Source organism: Festucalex cinctus, chromosome 1 (assembly GCF_051991245.1).
Source record: "Festucalex cinctus isolate MCC-2025b chromosome 1, RoL_Fcin_1.0, whole genome shotgun sequence".
Taxonomy (NCBI): domain Eukaryota; kingdom Metazoa; phylum Chordata; class Actinopteri; order Syngnathiformes; family Syngnathidae; genus Festucalex; species Festucalex cinctus.
Window position 1 is genome coordinate 5,662,433 of NC_135411.1, and position 19,934 is coordinate 5,682,366.

General features: G+C 40.6%; 1 protein-coding gene and 1 long non-coding RNA gene across 3 annotated transcripts; both read left to right on the top strand.

Annotated features, from left to right (window-relative positions):
* The first annotated feature begins 7,048 nt into the window (after window positions 1-7,048).
* LOC144013637 (uncharacterized) lies at window positions 7,049-19,716 on the top strand. The gene is made up of 2 exons (XM_077512743.1): window positions 7,049-7,467; window positions 18,047-19,716. The coding sequence occupies exons 1-2, from the start codon at window positions 7,344-7,346 to the stop codon at window positions 19,684-19,686; spliced, it is 1,764 nt and encodes a 587-aa protein (XP_077368869.1). The 5' UTR covers window positions 7,049-7,343; the 3' UTR covers window positions 19,687-19,716.
* Window positions 8,338-11,665, top strand: LOC144013744 (uncharacterized). 2 transcript variants are annotated; one of them, XR_013282313.1, is made up of 4 exons: window positions 8,338-8,388; window positions 9,849-9,904; window positions 10,053-10,136; window positions 10,968-11,665. It is a non-coding gene; the product is annotated as an uncharacterized LOC144013744 (long non-coding RNA). The 2 variants fall into 2 exon arrangements; XR_013282311.1 differs by lacking the exon at window positions 8,338-8,388 and having other exon boundaries at window positions 9,306-9,904.
* Window positions 19,717-19,934: the final 218 nt, after the last annotated feature.

Consider the following 19,934-nt stretch of genomic DNA (forward strand, 5'->3'; position numbering starts at 1 on the left):
GGACATCATGAATCAACTCCTCCCCTTGTAGTCCTTCGCTGATCTCGAACCTTTCTCATGCACATTGAGACCCAACGAGGTGATATCTTGCATGGAGCCCCCCAGAACCCAAAATGTAAAGGGGAAGTCAACCCCAAAATGTTCTTCACAATATGTTCTATGTGCCTCCACTAGTCGAAACACGGCATTCAGATTAATCAATTGCATTTGCCCTGAGTTTTGCTCCAGTTCCACGTGTCAGCGGCTGCGACAATAACCTCAAATCATGTCGGATATCTCTTGCTGTGTACAGTGTTGTGAAAAAGTATTTGCCCTCCTCTCAAATTCTCCCTTTTATTGCGCAGTTTGCCAAGTTGAACATTTATCAAAGATAACCGCTATTATGACTTGAGACGTCGACATGACTCCTTCCGTGTCGGTGACCTTGTTCGAGTGAAAACACAGCCCAGGTCAGATGCTCACTCTAATTTTACAGCTCAACTTGCTCCCCTATTTGAGGGACCACTGCGTGTGTCCGAACGACTCAGTGATGTGAACTACAGACTCGCTTGGGTGGACTCTGGTGCTGATGCTGGTGTTTATCATATTGTGAATATGCAGCCGTTCCATACTTGGGATTCTCTCACTGCCAAGAGACAATTGGTTTCCTCTCCTGCTGAGAGGGGGACCTCTGGGATCTCGGACACGGACTTTTCCGCCCCTCAGGCCCCATTAGGAGATGCTGATGCTGAACTTGAGCCATTTCCCTTTGGTTCAACGGACATTGACTCTGATTGTGAGGCGGACACTGTTCCCCGGGGTCTCCCGCCCGGGTCTGACCCCGACCTGGCTTAAAAAAAAAAATAAAAATCCACTGTACATTTTCATTTTTACAATTGATTATATGTCGATTTTTGTTGTATACGGTGCTTGCCTTTTGTGCGTACCATCCATAATTGTGTTCTATGTATCGATGCTATTTGATATGGTCAGTTGCTTCTTAAGCTGTTTACGGCTGTGGTCAGCCTTTTTCTCACCAGGCAGTGTGGCACCGCGCCACGTGGCGCTTCTTTGGTTTTGTGTAGAAGTAGTTTTTTTTTGTTTGTTTTTTTTTTGTATTGCCCTGAATGGAAATTATAATGCGCGGTGGCGTTGAGTGTGCTCTCTCTTTGTGTTGTTTAGAATAAATGTTGACTTTGTGGACTGAAGTTGCTCTCCCTTTTTGTTTTCCTGGCCCGCTGCGCCGTCCATGGCAAATCAGCCTCCGCGCGTTACAGACGCTGCGGAAACACAATTCTAAATTCCCTGCTGAACTTTTAAACCAAGAAGTCCCTTTACCCAGAACTCAAAGAAACTGGACTTGTTGGTGTAAAAGCAGCAGCTCTTAATTCGTAGTATATGCTATGTAATCTTAAAATCAAACATTGTCTTGAAGGCAACCTGTTTCAGCTGCATGTCCAGTAGGGGTGGGCGATATGGCTTTAAATTTATATCACGATATTTCAAAGAAATTTGCGGTGACGATATTTTTGACGATACAGTGGTACCTCTACTTACGAACGTCCCTTCATACGAAAGTTTCAAGTTTTGAAACTCCTCAACAGGAAAATATTGCCTCTAGTTGTGTGAAGGCTGGAGGCCTTCACACATATGTCATTCAACCTTTATTATTGTTTTTTACTTAAACTTATTCCTCCCACTTTTTCGTCCCGCATCTACTTCCACATTTTTCACCCGATTCACTCCATTCCAGTTTCAAACTATTCCAAAAATTCACGCGACGCATGCTTGTATTTTTATTATTCCTACGATTCACGCCTTACCCACAATTCCCGATTTCATACCCGATTTTTCCCCATTATTCTTAATGGGAGATTCTACATTTCACATTTACTTCCACATTTTTCACCCGATTCACATCATTCCAGCTTCAATATATTCCAGCAATTGGTGCCATGAGCGATTCCAGCTTTTCAGATTCAAAATTCACACCGTACCCACAATTCCCGATTTCGTACCCGATTATTTCCCACATTCTACATTTTCCATTTACTTCCACATTATTCATCCGATTCACATCATTCCAACTTCAATGTATTCCAGCAATTCATGCCGCATTCAGAAATTAAACAACCAAACACAAATTAAACAATCCACATTCATGTGAAGCATGCTAGCCCAAACCACTAACTAACACTGGCTGATGTGACATCACGCACGGGCATACATGTATGCTATACTGCACAACAAACTTTGGACGGACATTATGGGTGATTTAACTCACCGTTTGCATCTACACACTAATAAACGTTCAGCAATACAGCCAGTCGGTATCTATGAGAGTGTAGTGGCTGGAGAATTTTGCGGTCAATGACCGCTAACAGAGTAAGAAATTTGATATGTGGACTAAACTAGCCAACACCGGATTACAAGCAATAAATCTTACCTTCCTACGAAAACGACTTTCATTTTGCCCACTTTGAGGTCTCTGCATGTCAACCAAGGTTCAAGCTGCTCCACACTGTGTTGGTATATTCGTACCCGTCGCCATGGGCGGGCCTTGGGGGTCCGTGCCCACCCTGTCAGTCAGCCGTGCCCGCCCTAGCAAGATGACTCACCAACTATTCGTCCTATCAGTCACGTAAACTTGCGCCTTCTGTTTTAAATAAAGAATTTAATGGAAGCCACCAAATGCCAAACCTCGATCCAGGATGACACAGTTGACATCAATGGGAATCCTGAGTCCACTGGTTACGTTTACAAGTGAGTGTCAAACTTTTATTTGAATTAGTCAAGCCACACAGCACGGATGAATTGTAGCAATACACAGGATGCTGTTAACAGACCCAAGCAGTCACACATTCACAACAACAACTAAGGAGCATAAAATTATTTATCACTAAAGCAGTTGCAGTACAATGTGAGTTGAATTCTCTTTTATTGCCAAGTTTGTTCATGTTGATGACTGTCACTTGTCATGTGTTGTTTTTTTGGGTTGGGTTTTTGTTTTATTTTGGTGAGTGTTGGTTGTCTGGTGTTCCTGTCTTTTTCCCCAGTCTTGTTATGGTTAACCTTGTCCACCTGCTTGTGTCTTCTTCCTGATGTGTATTGCTGATTGGTTACCCCTCCCTGCTGTGTCTCCCAGGTGTGTCCTGTTATTGTCATTAGTGTTGGTATAAGGGAGTGGTGTTTGTCTCACACGGGGGTGGGAGCATTGTTTGAATGTCTGCAGGTTTCTTGTCTGCATGTTGTGTCACAGTGGTGTCTTTTTACCAAGTTTGCCAAGTCTTCTACGCCAAGTTTGCCAAGTCTTCTACGCCAAGTTTGCCAAGTCTTCTACGCCACGTTTGCCAAGTCTTCTACGCCAAGTTTGCCAAGTCTTCTACGCCAAGTTTGCCAAGTCTTCTACGCCACGTTTGCCAAGTCTTCTACGCCAAGTTTGCCACGTCTTCCACGCCAAGTTTGCCACGTCTTCCACGCCAAGTTTGCCACGTCTTCTATGCCAAGTTTGCCAAGTCTTCTACGCCACGTTTGCCAAGTCTTCTACGCCAAGTTTGCCACGTCTTCTACGCCAAGTTTGCCACGTCTTCTACGCCAAGTTTGCCACGTCTTCCACGCCAAGTTTGCCACGTCTTCCACGCCAAGTTTGCCACGTCTTCTACGCCAAGTCAACAAAGTCTGCCATGCCAAGTTTGCCACGTCTTCTATGCCAAGTTTGCCAAGTCTTCTACGCCACGTTTGCCAAGTCTTCTACGCCAAGTTTGCCACGTCTTCTACGCCAAGTTTGCCACGTCTTCCACGCCAAGTTTGCCACGTCTTCCACGCCAAGTTTGCCACGTCTTCTACGCCAAGTCTACAAAGTCTGCCATGCCAAGTCTTCAAGGTCTGCCACGCCAAGTCTTCCAGGTCTGCCACGCCAAGTCTTCCAGGTCTGCCACGCCAAGTCTTCCAAGTCAGCCACGCCAAGTCTTCAAAGTCAGCCACGCGAAGTCTCTGCCTCACGCCACGCCAAGTCTCTGCCTCACGCCACGCCAAGTCTCCGCCATGATCTGTGTCCACGTCCAGCCCAGTCTACTCCCCTTCAGTCTCGTCCAGTCCTTCCCCGTCATAGTCAATAAAGTTCCTTACATCATTCTTCCACTTGCTCTTCCTGCCTGTTTCCTCCGCTTTTGGGTCCACCCATACCCCGCACGTTACATCACTAAGTTCTAATTAAAAAAAACAGTACTATACACATCCTTTTGGATTGATATTCTGCTTAGTTTTTCACTGAACCCATATGTTGTTTCTGTATATCATCGACATCACTCAACCTTATTTCTAAATCACTTTAAAACATCCATTGCTGCATACAAAGTGCTGTGCATGGAATAGAAATTAGTCTTTTAGTAGACACAAGTGAAATAAAATAACACAAAATAAAATTAATTAGAGTAAATATAAGTAGATAAGAATACACGCAAATAAAATATTTTAAAAAAAAGTATAGAAATAAAATAACACAAAATAAAATTAATTAGAGTAAATATAAGTAGATAAGTATACACGCAAATAAAATACTAAAATATATATATATATATATATATATATATATATATATAGAAATAAAATAACACAAAATACAGAAGGCACCATGAAAAAAGTAAAATGATGTGAAGTCTCATGCTGAGTCAAAGATCAAAGAATAGAGATGTCTGGCAAAAATGAAAGGAAATTTTGTCCATATCGTACAGCCCGAATCCAACACGCAAATGAAGGCAACTGCTAGCCAATTCCAGATAGAAGGGGTTGGGTCACAGAGTCATTCATTCGGACATAATTGTTTACAGAAGTGAAGAGTGGATTTGTTTCAAATGAACTTTTGAGTTGAATAAATGCAAAATGAATATTTGAGATATTTCTACTCATTTCAGACACAATGTCATTGATTTGAGAAGACCAAGATAAAGTTTGATCAAGGGTAAAACTCCCAACAGTTTGATGGCAGCCCCATTCACAGACAGACATAAGATTCAGTCTTATGGCATGTCTGGTACCAAAAAAAACATTTTGTCTTCAAAATATTAACTTTGACCCAATTAGAAACTTGCACCAGTTTGTCTTGAAGCAAGCCATTTACAGCGCCAAGATTTTCTGCAGCGAAATACCTGGTCGTAATCATCTGCATACATCATTACACCTGCATTTAAAAAAAAAATATATATATATATGAATGTCATATCATTAACAAAGATGGAATAAATGAGAGGCCCAAGGCAACTACCTTGCGGAATACCAGTTTCAAGTGTAATGATGTTTGACAGTGCGCCATTCAAAAAATACACATAATTGTTTCACGTTTGCCAAATAACTTTCTATAAGGTTTACTTCTGTATAATTAAACCTAAAAGCTTCGTCATTCGTAAATTGTCTTATTCTTATATTGTATTATAGGCCCCGACTGTTGCTTATTTAGTCTTCATATAGACGACACGAGCTAGATGAGAAGTGCTGCGTTCACTTTTACCGTCCATGTTCTCGATGTCACTGATGTGTTGCAGGTTGTTGTTCCTTTTTAGGAGCGTCAGATTCGCTTCCGGTTCGGCGCGGTCCTCTTCCAGCCTAGAGTGGAGTTTGGGGGTCCCGGGGACGCAGCAGGAGTTCGTGCTGCCCATCCTGGACTCCTCACAGCTGCCCCCCCTCCCCCCCACCCTTACACATCCGCTGTTCAAGTAGCAGCAACAGCAAAAAAAAAAAAAAAAAAAAAGTGCCGACAGGGAGCCGGTCGGCCACGGCTTCATTTTGAAGTGTTGAAATAATTATTTAAAAAAAACAAATCCAAGATATGTTTCTTGAGATGATGGGGTTTTAATATATCAAATCGTGTCTGAAATAAAACGCACCGTCGAGTAATTTCCAGGGGAGAAAAATGGTGACATCTGTCGGTGACTTGACACTGATCTACATTTTTTATTTTTTTTTAGTGAGCATTTATACACAAACAAGGCACATTTGTATCATCAACTGACAAATTAATTGACACAGACGGAGCATAAACATTTACATTTAAAATAAAAGAAAGGAAGAAAAAAGAAAAGAAAATTCAACAGAAATTGTACTTGCAAGAGGACTATAATAAATCAAATCATTCTAATAAAGAAACTCAATGAGGGGCTTTACTGTCCATAACCAGTTTCAAAGATGTAAAAAACAATATAAAGTCATTTTTCCAGTGAAGTAGACATTATTTTTTTTTAAATATCTGCATTGGTGAATAAAGAATTTCCCTAAAAGCAACAAAACATTGAAAACAAATTCTAGATTCTTGTCTTCCTGAAATACACCAAACAAAATTGACGCTTCAGTCAGGGGGAAATCAATATTTTTTGATTGATTGTAACCAACTCCTTAAGTGAGTCCAGAAGGAATGAACAACATTGCAATGAAAGAAAACATGGTTCAAATTTTCTACATCCACATCACAGAACACACAATTACTAATATCAAAATCAAACCTCAGTCTTAGAAACTCCCTTGTCGGGTAAATTTCGTTCAAAATTTTGAATTGGACCTCTTTTGCTTTGGGAGGTACCGGAAATGCGATATAATTTTTTCTTGTCAATGTCAAATGATTTCAAACTATATGACCTCTTAATTGGTAGGTTTTAAAGACGAACGTTTTACTTTTGACCTCATTACATTACTAGTGAGTCTTCATTGCTATAATTTACGTTTAGTCTGCAGTATTTTTATTGTGAGGCATGGAGGTCATTTAAAACACACACACCGTAGACTTACTGTAAAGTACAACAATGCAGACTCACTATAATGTAATGAGGTCAAAAGTAAAATGTTCATATTATAGGACTAAAAATTACGTAGTTACTTTTAAATGCCTCCATAATCTATATTTTTTTTGTGTTCCATGTTGTATCGTGTTTATTACGAACGCGCACTATCGCGCACGCATATAAAGGTATTTTGTTCTAGTGGGGTTGCCGTAGTTAGCAATCTAATATGGTGGGATCTTATGCGCATGCGCGTTACCGATCGTACAGCGTCACCGGTAGCGTCTTGACACCGCCCATAATCCAGTCATGTATTCATGTCAGTGCTCCTGTCTGACTTCGAAGTTCGTTTGCTCCGGAAAATCATTCTTTTCGAATTGGTGCTGAGCACACAGGACGCTCATCACTGCTTTGAAGGACTACAACATCATTTATTAAGCCTTTGTGGCCAGATAAACTCGTCTCGGTACGCGTTGAAGCTTTGCGACCGAGTTAGCTTAGCTTACCTGAGCTTGCTAGCCGCTAACAACCAGACGTGCTTGGTAACTGCGACACACCGACAACTAAGTGTGACATTTTGGGCGTTATTGTGCCAACATGTGTGCAAGAACGACACCGAAGGACAAGGAGGAACTTTTTGGAGTAAAAGAAGAGAGTGAGGAACATCTTCAACTGCTGGGCCACGTTTGCATGCAGCCTCGTGTTGTGCTACGCAGAGCAGGTTTGTACATTTCTTAGCTTGCTTACTTCGTATAGTCGAACTTGTTTCTATCGTGAAAATATAATTCATGTGTTTGTAGTTGAATGGAATCCTACACAGCCCCAAAAACTAGTGATGGAGAAACCAAAGCATTCTGAAGCACTGAAGTAATTTTGTGTGAAGTGGCTCGAAGTATTTGACCGGAGCCAGACTTTTCAGGGTGTCCAAAATATGGTAAATTTGGTAGGTCAAAGAATTTGTTTAAAGGGACCGCAACATGAAAAATAAACTTTTTTTTCGGGCCTGCGCTCTGAGGATGATATGAACTGTGGCGTTTTAAGGCAATGAGGATCATTTGCCCTATTTAGGGCCCGAGCAGCGACCGCTGCGAGGTCCCTATTGTTCCTGAAGGAATTCTTATTATTATTATTATTCTTTTTAGGGCCCGAGCAGCGACCGCTGCGAGGTCCCTATTGTTCCTGAAGGAATTCTTATTATTATTCTTCTTCTTTTTATTTGTTATTATTCTTTTCCGCAAACAACCACATTTTTGAGGCACTAAACATGAACGAAAACTCACCAAACTTTACACGCAGATCGGGTCTGGCGAAAAATTTGATATTTTAAAGTCGCCATACATGATAACAGAAAAATGGCTCTGTAGCGCCACCTACATAGGTTTAACGGATCCCTGTCCCGCTACGATTGTCCTATGGCTACGAAAATTGTGTGGCACCTGTAGCACATCCAGATGAACAAAAACCTCTTTGACATGTGTACCCTAAAATAGACAGGAAGTGAGGTATGAGTATTTGAATGTCCAATTTTGGCCCATTTTTGCACATTTACAGGGGTCATACTTTTGCCCGCTTCTCCTACACAGTTAACCCGATTGACTTCAAACTTGGGCTGTACCATCTCAACACCTGGGACAACATCATGGTAAAAAATCTAAAGTTTTTGACATACTATATGACGGTGGCGGGGCATCAAATTTACAGTTTCAAAATTCTTACTTAACGAAGCATTGCCGGTGGTACGTTTAATCGAGAGCTACGAAAATTGGTACACATATATAACAGACTATGATCTACAAAAAAGCCTGTTGGTGCCATATGCTAAACCTAACAGGAAGTCCGCCAGAGGCGAGGCATCAAATTTTGTGTTTCAAAATTCTAACTTAATGAAGCATTCCCGGCTGTACATTTCACCTAGAGTTACCAATATTTGAAGACATATGTAACAGCCCTCAAGGTACAAAAAACTCTTTTTGAACCATATGCTAAACCGAACAGGAAGTCCGCCATTTTGATTTACTTTGGAACGTGTTGCCATTTTTTGGGCCATTTCATAGGGGTCTTATTTTAACGAACTCCTCCTACAGAGTTTATCCGATCATCTCCAAACTTGGTGTGATTCATCTTAAGATGTTGAAGATGAAAAGTTATTGAAAGCTTTTTATTTTGTCGCACGCTGTTGCCGTGGCATGCACAGTTTGCAAAGGAAAAAATTCCTTCTTAATGAAGCATTCCCAGTTGTACGAAGCAGCTAGAGCTACGAAAATTTGGAGACAAATGTAACAGCCCACGATGTACAAAAAAGTCTCTTGGTGCCATGTGCTAAACCCAACAGGAAGTCCCGTAGTGGCCGGGCATCACATTTTGAGCTAAAAAACTCCTCTTTAACGAAGCATTCCCGGTTGTACGTTTCACCTAGCGCTATGATAATTTAGAGGCATACATAAGAGCCCACGATGTACAAAAAAGTCTCTTGGAACCATGTGCTAAACCAAACAGGAAGTCCGCCATTTTGATTTATGATGGGATTTGTAGCCTTTTTTTGTGGCCTTTTTTAGGGGTCATATTTTAACTCCTCCTACAAAATTCATCCGACCGTGTTCAAACTTGGTGTGTTTCATCTTAAGATGTTTAAGATGCAAATTTATCGAAAGTTTTTTATTTTGTCGCACGCTGCTGCTATAGCGATGCATTGGTTGCCAAGTAAAGTGCTGCTTTGTTTTTTTTTATCTATACATGTGTGAAAACTCGTGAAACTTTGCACACACATCAGACTTGTCATTAACATGAATTTTTAGAGATTTCTTGTGCAATTTGCAATAAATCGCACCCTCTATACATTTTTTATGGAGCATTTCCGATTGGATGATTCAAGCGCGAAATAACTAAAGATGACTTGACTTGACCTAGATTTGTGAAAACTCAGAGGCATACCTATTATATTATTATTATTTTTTGTACCTTACAAGATTATCTCTTGTGCCACATTAAACCCCTTTGCAGGCCTGAGCCAAACCACGGTCCATACATTTGATACCACTGCTTTATTTCAATGGTCAAGTACTTCATAACCACACCTACTTATGCTTGTCCTTGCATATATAGTAGACAACAAAGAGCTCTTTCAACAAAAGACATTTCCATCTACAAAGTCATACAAGGTAAGCACTCTATAAATTCTGCAATCACTACACTTCTATTCCTAAATTATCACTTCAAATACCAACAATGGTTAATACAGCTACAAATTTCTTGTATGTTTATGAAGTATGATACTGTATTTATTTCTACTCCTTTGCTTTTCTACAGAACATGAACAAATCACCAAGCAAATTCTCTTTTGATAAAGACCCTCTAATCATCTCCATACGCAAAGATTGCCAACTTTTTTCCGTAAGTATACAATACATAAACTAAACAGGACAACTTTCTCAATCATATACAGTATGCCATACATATATGTATTAAGTTCTCATTTATTAACAGGTTTGTTAAAGGCACCTTTAGTGTGTTTTTCTGTTTGTAATGTTTCTCCACGAGCACGTCTAGCCATTGATATCATGTAGAACACATATGCTAACCTTTTAGAGACAATTGAAGCTTACTTGCACAGTAGCCACTATCTTAACCACTTAATTCACATGTCTACTTGACAACTTATTACATGTAGTGAAATGGTACTTTGTGCGTCTTATGCTTTTTTCTGAACACTGCTTTTCAACTCTTTCCTTAAAACCAATACATGCGGTACTGTTATACTGTATAAATATATATGTCCGTGTGTATATATTTGTATATTCTTTCAAATAAACTCGTTTTGACACACACAGCCATTGAGTAACATGCAACACGACCACAACGTTTTGCACCAACACGTTACACTTACATAACCATTTATGTACCTGTCGTATCCTTACTTTTATTCATCATTTCATCACACAATCCTAAAACATTGCTTTTTGACCCAGAGGATTCAACTATACCATTTTTGCGTGTCTTATTACTTACTAGCTATATTATTTATTAACGGGCAAAAACTATTAATATAAGATCACCGTCAAATATTACGTCTGTAATATCCATATACAGTGCATTACATAATATGCATTTGTATTAAGACACTACCATGCTAAAAATATGCACACGACTGTTCTGTAAACTACACCTAAGACAACCAAACTTCACAGATCTAACATGATTCTTCATTCTTTTTTTGTTCTACAGATGTATCAAATGCTGCCACACAGACAGAAGAAGCCACTGAGGACATGCACGAAGACGATGATCACAATATAACAGGACAGGTTAACCCCCCTGAAGTTTTAGCCCGCAGGTCAAAGCGTCCTAGGACTAATTCATCCATGGAGGTTACATTATCCTAAGACAGACTATGTGCTAACCCAAACTCTTTGACCCCAAGGGATTCATCTGTCCCAGAAAACTTTTACACTAAAGAGTTTATCTGTCCTAGGGCGCTGTTAACCCCAGGTTAAAGTGTTATTTAATCTGTCCTGTTACAACAGCTATACATAAACAGCTGCATTCCTCTCCTGTTCCATCTCTCGCACTTCTTTCATCTCTTTTTCTCCTCTACTTATACCTATGCTTGCTCATGTGCTTTTTTCCCCTTTAGATGATGTCATTGGTTAGCCTGCTTCAAAGCTACATTTTTTCTTGAATAACTGTCACACATTTACTGTTTGCTGGACCCTACAAAACTGTCACAATACTTCACTATGTCATGAATACATATGTGTTGCACAGCGACACCACATTAAGAGTCATCAAAAAGCTTTTTATTTGATCACACACCATCTCTGTGCCATGCAATGTTTTCAAATGAACAGATGCTGGTTTTGAATATCAAACGAGCGACTTTTCATGAAACTTTGCACACACATCAGAAAGTCCACACTTTTGAATTTATTTTGGGAATTGTGCATCATTTTTGGCCTTTTACTGCACCTTTTTACACACAAGGCACGGCAAATGCATTTCTATTTTCCATGGTCCTTATCTATTTAACAGTACCCCAACGTGCAAGTCCCCCGACTTGCATATACCCCAACGTGGCCCGGGTTGCGAGGGCCCTTTATAGCTGCTCGCAGCTCTAGTTATTTGTTATTATTCTTTTCCGCAAACAATCACATTTTTGAGACACTAAACGTGAACGAAAACTCACCAAACTTTACACGCAGATCGGGCCTGGCGAAAAATTTGATATTTTAAAGTCGCCGTACATGATAACAGAAAAATGGCTCTGTAGCGCCACCTACATAGCTTAAACGGATCCCTGTCCCGCTACGATTGTCCTACGGCTATGAAAATTGTGTGGCACCTGTAGCATATCCAGATGAACAAAAACCTCTTTGATCTGTGTACCCTAATATAGACAGGAAGTGAGATATGAGTATTTAAATGTCCAATTTTGGCCAATTTTTGCACATTTACAGGGGTCATACTTTTGCCCGCTTCTCCTACACGGTTAATCCGATTGACTTCAAACTTGGGATGTACCATCTCAAGACCTGGGACAACACCATGGTAAAAAATCTAAAGTTTTTGACATACTATATGACGGTGGCGGGGCATCAAATTTAGTTTCAAAATTCTTACTTAACGAAGCATTGCCGGTGGTACGTTTAACCTAGAGCTATGAAAATTGGTACACATATGTAACAGACTATGATCTACAAAAAAGCCTGTTGGTGCCATATGCTAAACCCAACAGGAAGTCCGCCAGAGGCGAGGCATCAAATTTTGAGTTTCAAAATTCTTACTTAATGAAGCATTCCCGGCTGTACGTTTCACCTAGAGTTACCAAAATTTGAAGACATATGTAACAGCCCTCAAGGTACAAAAAACTCTTTTTGAACCATATGCTAAACCGAACAGGAAGTCCGCCATTTTGATTTACTTTGGAACGTATTGCCATTTCATAGGGGTCTTATTTTAACGAACTCCTCCTACAGAGTTTAACCGATCATCTCCAAACTTGGTGTGATTCATCTTAAGATGTTGAAGATGAAAAGTTATTGAAAGCTTTTTATTTCGTTGCACGCTGTTGCCGTGGCATGCACAGTTTGCAAAGGAAAAAATTCCTTCTTAATGAAGCATTCCCAGTTGTACGAAGCAGCTAGAGCTACGAAAATTTGTAGACATATGTAACAGCCCACAATGTACAAAAAAAGTCTCTTGGTGCCATGTGCTAAACCCAACAGGAAGTCCCGTAGGGGCCGGGCATCACATTTTGAGCTAAAAAACTCCTCTTTAACGAAGCATTCCCGGTTGTACGTTTCACCTGGCGCTATGATAATTTGGAGGCATACATAAGAGCCCACGATGTACAAAAAAGTCTCTTAGAACCATATGCTAAACCAAACAGGAAGTCCGGCATTTTGATTTACGCCTTTTTTAGGGGTCACATTTTAACGAACTCCTACGAAATTTATCCGACTGTCTTCCAACTTGGTGTGTTTCATCTTAAGATGTTTAAGATGCAAAGTTATCGAAAGTTTTTTTTATTTTGTCGCAAGCCGTTGCCATAGCGATGCATTATTTGCCAAGTAAAATGCTGCTTTTTTTTTTTTGTCTAAACGAGCGAAAACTCATGAAACTTTACACACACATCAGACTTGTCATAAACATGAATATTTTAGAGATTTCTTGTGCAATTTGCAATAAATGGCTCAATAGCGCCCTATAGACATTTTTATGAAGCTTTTGGAAATGTATGATTCAGCTAGATTTGTAAAAATTGGGATACCTATCAGCCTAAGACTGACAAAAAAGTTTCTAAAGCCATATGCTAAACCAAACAGGAAGTCTGCCATTTTGATTTACTTTGCTATTTGTAGCCATTTTTTGGGGCCTTTTATTGGCCTCATATTTTCTACAAAACTTATCAGATTGTCTTCATTCTTTGGCGTGTTTCATCTGAAGATATTTAAGATGAAAAGTTATTGAAATTGTTTGTCACGCCTTTGCTCTAGCGATGCATTGTTTGCAAAGAAAAATGCTTTTTTTTTTTGAAAGTCTAAACTTGAGCGAAAACTCAAAACTTTGCACTCAGATCAGACCTCTCAAGAACATGAATATTTTAGAGATTTGTTGTGCAATTTGTAATAAATGGCTCAATAGCGCCCTCTAGACATTTTTTATGAAGTATTTCCGATTATATGATTCAGCTAGATGTGTGAATATTTGGAGGCACACCTATCAGTCTAATACCTACAAAAATTATTCTATAGCCATGTGCCAAACCATTTTGATTTTATTTTGTTAATTGTGCATCATTTTTGGCCTTTCCATGAAACTTTGCAAGCACAAAGCATGGCAAAAACATTCACAATTTAGACGGTTTCCTATGAAACAGTACCCCGACGTGCAAGTACCCCAACGTGGCCCAGGTTGCGAGGGCCCTTTATAGCTGCTCGCAGCTCTAGTTTGTCATTGATTTTGTTCATAAAATGTGTTACTTTATCCCTGTAAATGGTTTCAAGGATACCATGTTGTGGTATGACATCTTTGCATAGTGCCTTAGCTACTGTTAGTGCGTCAGGCTACATAGTCGAGAAGATTTCGACCTGTTTTGAAAAAAGCATTGATAATGACTACTAGACAGTACTATTTTCCTTCACTTTTTTTTAGCTCAATGAAGTGCATGTGTATCCTCAGAAAAGGATATGTAGCTTGGGGTAACTGGCCGCGTTTTGGACTCAAGTTTACTTGTGGATTGTGTCGTGCACAGGATAAACAAGCTTTACAAAAATTCTTTGAAAATCGGTGAAAGCCGTAGGTGGTATAATGTCTTTGTACCAAGGCTGTCATCCCCGCTGTTGAGATACAAGTTTGTAGTTTATTTATTGTTTCCTTTTCCACATTACAGCTTACATCGATCACATCACATCAGTTGCAACATTGACATCCAAAAGAAGGGCTGACTGGTAGAAGCCGATGACTTATTTGAGACCTGTCCCCATTGATCCATGACTATAACGCATCAGTCATATACATTGTTTAGAGTAGTCATTGATTCATATCGTTATACATCCATCCCATCCTATCTCAGACGCTGTTTGCTCAGTTCATCTTGAATGTCCGTGTGTAGATTGTGGCTCGTCCCAGTCATTTGGAACTGGTGAATCGGTCCCCGTACGCCACCAGCAGGCCCGCCCCGCCAGGCGAGCAGCCAAGGCAAGCGCAATTCTTCTCTTTCGCCAGTAGCGTCTTCGCTGACCTCGGAGCAGCTTTCACACATGTTGTGGTATCCAGAAGAGCAGATTGGATTGCATTCGTCCCATTGCTTTTAGCAATTTTGCCTCGATTCTAGTCAGCTAGCACCACTGTTGCTACTTGTAGTTGTTGTTAGAGGAGCGCGACCAAGGCCAGCTCACCCAGCAGACCACCAACTCCATTTTGTGTATTGGCAGCAGATTGTAGCCACAATACAGCCTTATCATGTAGCCTTGACTGTTACAACAAATGTCAAAACGGAATCCGAGCCAGACAATCTTTAGATTCATACGGGAACAGCAATACATGTTATCAATGCAGGTGTATAAACATGAGTTAGCCTTGGCAATGTCAGCAAGTAATCATATACAAGTCCAGTTTTGGGTACTTAGTGATGTAAGTTACTGTTGTTGATGTCTCTCATGCTCATGCAATTGACCTTTCGCAAACTCCACCCCAAGATTTCGAACTTGGTCTTTAGTTTCTAAAGACAGTGACTCAAGCTGTTTTTTTTTTGTTTTTGTTTTTTTTACAGCAATCCTCTTTTCTTTATTGCCGAAAACAATGAGCTCCGTTTTGTTTTCGTTCAGCTGAAGGAAATTTTGGTTCATCCAGTTGTTAATTTGCTCGAGAGAATGACACAATACGTTAATAGAACTGCTGTCATTTGGGGACATTGATAAATACAGTTGTGTGTCATCTGCATAACTGTGGTAGTCAACATCGGCGTTCTGAAGCATTTGACCCAAAGGTAACATATCCAGACTGAACAACAGGGGTCCAAGGACTGACCCTTGAGGAACCCCACATGTCATGGCCTTTCGATCAGATTGAAAATTTCCAATAGTCACAAAGTAACTCCTTTCCTCCAAATAGGACCTGAACCATTTAAGGACTGTTCCATCTAATCCCACCCAAGTTTCCAGTAGGGGGCTCTATCCCAGAGGGCAGACACACGGGGGTGACACGGTCAGACAGAACCACCGGAGATGTCAACTCCACCAGGGCGATATCGTTGTTAAACGTCTTTGGGTTGAACTGGAGGACATGGAAGACGTTTTACTGTTGAGGGTTGCTTGCGGATCTTCCCATTCATCCAGGTCATTTCATTCACAGGGAACGGAATCAATCGCAGCTGGACTGCTGTTTGTCTTACAAGACATTTTCCTCTCATCTGAGTGGGCTTGATCAGTTCATGCAACAAGGCTTGATTCCTAACCTAATCTGAAGATGTTAGAATGATGGATTAGGAATGGGATCTCACTTGAGTGGATACTTTTAGCAATAAATACCTTAGGATGAGGGATGATGCGGTTGACACCCATGGCTTGGGTGACGCTGATTCAAAGTCTCTCAAATCTGTAGAAGAGCCTGCGCCTCTCTGTCGTCCTATCCATTCGCTTTTCCTCCATTTTAAATATTGCAACCAATGAGGACATCTTCATAACTAATAATATCCATCCATCCATCATCCATCCATCCATCCATCCATCCATCCATCCATCCATCTTCTACCACGTATCCGGACTTGGGTCGCCAGGGCAGAAGCTTTAACAGTGAAGCCCAGACTTCCCTCTCCCCAGCCACTTCTAGCTCCTCCGGTGGGATTCCTGGGTGTTCCCAGGCCAGCCGAGAGACATAATCGTGTCTTCAGTGTGTCCTCGTTCGTCCCCATGGCCTCCCGCTGTTGGGACATGCGCGGAACACCTCTCCAGGGAGGCGTCCGAGCCAGACGCCCGAGCCCCCTCAGCTGTCTCCTCCCAATACGGAGGAGCAGTGGCTCGACTCTGAGGCCCTCCCGGATAGCTGAGCTCCTTTTGGCCGCTCCTGTATTAAAAAAAAAAAAGAAAAACTACATAGCTCAGGTTTATTGGTGCACATCCATCAATCCATTTTTTTAACTGCTTGCTCCTCACAAGGGTCGCGGGGGTGCTGGAGCCTATCTTAGCTGGCTTCAGGCAGTCGGCAGGGTACACCTCGAACTGGTTGCCAGCCTTCGCAGGGCATATTGGTGCACAATGAACCAATAATTATTTACAAAGGGCACACTGCCACAGTTTTGCTGCCCTTTCTCTTTTTAATTGGTTTTCGTCGACATCCAAACCTGTCACATGTGCCACATTGCATCTGTAAAAAGAAAGAGACCAAGGCAAAATTTTTGCCATCTTGTGTGCAGTTATGTCAGTAGTAAAGAATAGGGAATCATCGCCCGTTGTAGATAACATAATCTGTGCCATTAAAATGTATTATAATTATGTATTATAATAACATTTCTGTTGCTATTGGTAAGGAAGTACTATGCACTCAAAATATGATCTAAATATAGAAGATGCACACCTTTTATTTTTTCATTTTAGGCCTGCACTTCTTTTTAATTAATTATTTCTGTAAATATTAGCTTTTGAGCTCAATAGCTTCCAGGTCATGTGACATATTGACCCCAAATCAGTGCTGCATCATAGTGGCATGTCTGATAGAAAATACACACCTCTTATTTTTTTCATTTTAGGCCGCCACGTATTTTTAACATTGTTTTCCTATAAATATTAGCATTTTTGTTTAATGGCTTCTAGGTTATGTGACCTATTGACCCCAAATTAGTATTGGCTCAAAGTCGCATGTCTGCTCGATGACACACATTTCTTTTTTTCTCTATTTCAACCTTTCCTTCATTTTAAATTAACTTAATATTGTACATATCAATGTTATTGCTCAATATTACCCCACAACAATATTACCCCCTTATTTGGAGCCGCTAGCTACAAAAAAATGGAGGGCAAAGTGAAAGTGGAAGCTTAAGGTATTTTGTTTTTGGCTGAAACAGTACGTCGATCACTACTTTCGTGGTGTAAATTGTCATTCATTAAATCGTTTGTGTCGGCATATACTCGTCTTGCTCAAGCTATCTTAGCTTGCTAACTGCTAACAAACAGACCGCACAATTGCTACACATTCCTTAGCAGCTGTGCCCAAGTCAAGGTGCCACTGTAGAAACAATACACGTCAAGTCGCGCTTTCGATTTGACTTAACTGAACCAAATGTGTATTTGTCTTCTTGTGTCTTGCAGATGTTGGTGAAAAATATCTTGGTCCTGAGAAGCAGGAACTGAAGTCTCTTCATGTTAAAAAGGAGGAGGAAGAGCATGCTTACATTAAAGAGGAGGAAGAGCCCCTTCGTGTCAAAGAAGAGGAGGTTGAGGATGATGTCACCAAGTCACCACTGACCTTTGTTGCTTTAAAGAGTGACGATAACGGTGAGCATGAGGAGGACAGAGGGGCGGAGCCCCAAAGCAGCAGCTCAACTCAATACATGAAGACAGAAGGTGATGCAGACCAGTGGGGACCACCACAAGCACAAAGTGATGACACAAGGTCACAGTCTGCTGACACTGACGACGACGATGATGAATACGCTAAAGGTGATCATGCTGACAACAACCGCTGCAAATGTTCTCGGTGTGGGAAAACATTTAGTTCAAAATGGAATTTGAAAGTTCACTTGAGAAAACACACTGGAGAAAAACCTTTTGCCTGCCCAGACTGTGGCAAAAGTTTCTCTCAGAAGTCAGATTTAACAATCCACACAAGAACACACACTAGAGAAAAACCTTTCGCCTGCCCAGACTGTGGCAAAAGCTTCTCTGTTAAGGGAAGTTTAAAAATACACACAAGAACACATACTGGAGAAAAACCTTTTGCCTGCTCAGACTGTGGCAAAAGTTTCTCTGTTAAGGGAAGTTTAAAAACACACAGAAGAACACACACTGGAGAGAAACCTTTTTCTTGCCCAGACTGTGGCCAAAGTTTCTCTCACCAGTCACATTTAACAATACACACAAGAACACACAGTGGAGAAAAACCTTTTGCCTGCCCAGACTGTGGCAAAAGATTCTCAGATAAGGGAAGTTTAAAAAAACACACAATAACACACACTGGAGAAAAACCTTTTGCCTGCCCAGACTGTGGCAAAAGCTTCTCTGTTAAGGGAAGTTTAAAAACACACAGAAGAACACACACTGGAGAGAAACCTTTTTCTTGCCCAGACTGTGGAAAAAGCTTCTCTGAAAAGGGAAGTTTAAAAATACACACAAGAACACATACTGGAGAAAAACCTTTTGCCTGCCCAGACTGTGGCAACAGCTTCTCCAAGAAGGGACATTTTAAAATACACAAAAGAACACACACTGGAGAAAAACCTTTTTCCTGCCCAGACTGTGGCAAAAGCTTTTCTCGAAAGGTTAATTTAATAATCCATACAAGAAGACACACTGGAGAAAAACCTTTTTCCTGCTCAGACTGTGGACGAAGCTTTAATAATAAGTTCAGTTTAATAATCCATGCAAGAACACACACTGGAGAGAAACCCTTTTCCTGCTCAGACTGTGGAAAAAGTTTCTCTGATAAGGGAAGTTTAAAAAAACACACAAGAACACACACTGGAGAGAAACCTTTTTCCTGCCCAGACTGTGGCAAAAGATTCTCTTATAAGAGAAGTTTAAAAACACACACAAGAACTCACACTGGAGAGAAACCTTTAGCCTGCCCAGACTGTGGCAAAAGCTTCTCTCAGCAGTCACATTTAACAAGCCACACAAGAAGACACGCTGGGAAGGAACCATTCAGTTGCAGTATTTGTGCTAAAAGATTCTCTTGTCAAAAGCTTGCTGAGAGACACGAGTGTGCTGGTGACAATAGCAGCGATCTTTGAAGCTTAAAAATAAAAATAAAAGGGAGTGAGGCTGTGCTATGATGTAAAAGTGTCAATGATTTGGAATAAAATAGAGAGGGAAGAAAAAGGTGATTGACGCTGATTTTGAAAATGATAAAGAGGAATATCAGAAAAAAATGCAAAGAAACATGAAATACAAAATCAAAATGAATTTGCATTTTGTTGAGGGACATCATGAATCAACTCTTCCCATTGTAGTCCTTCGCTGATCTTGAACCTTTCTCATG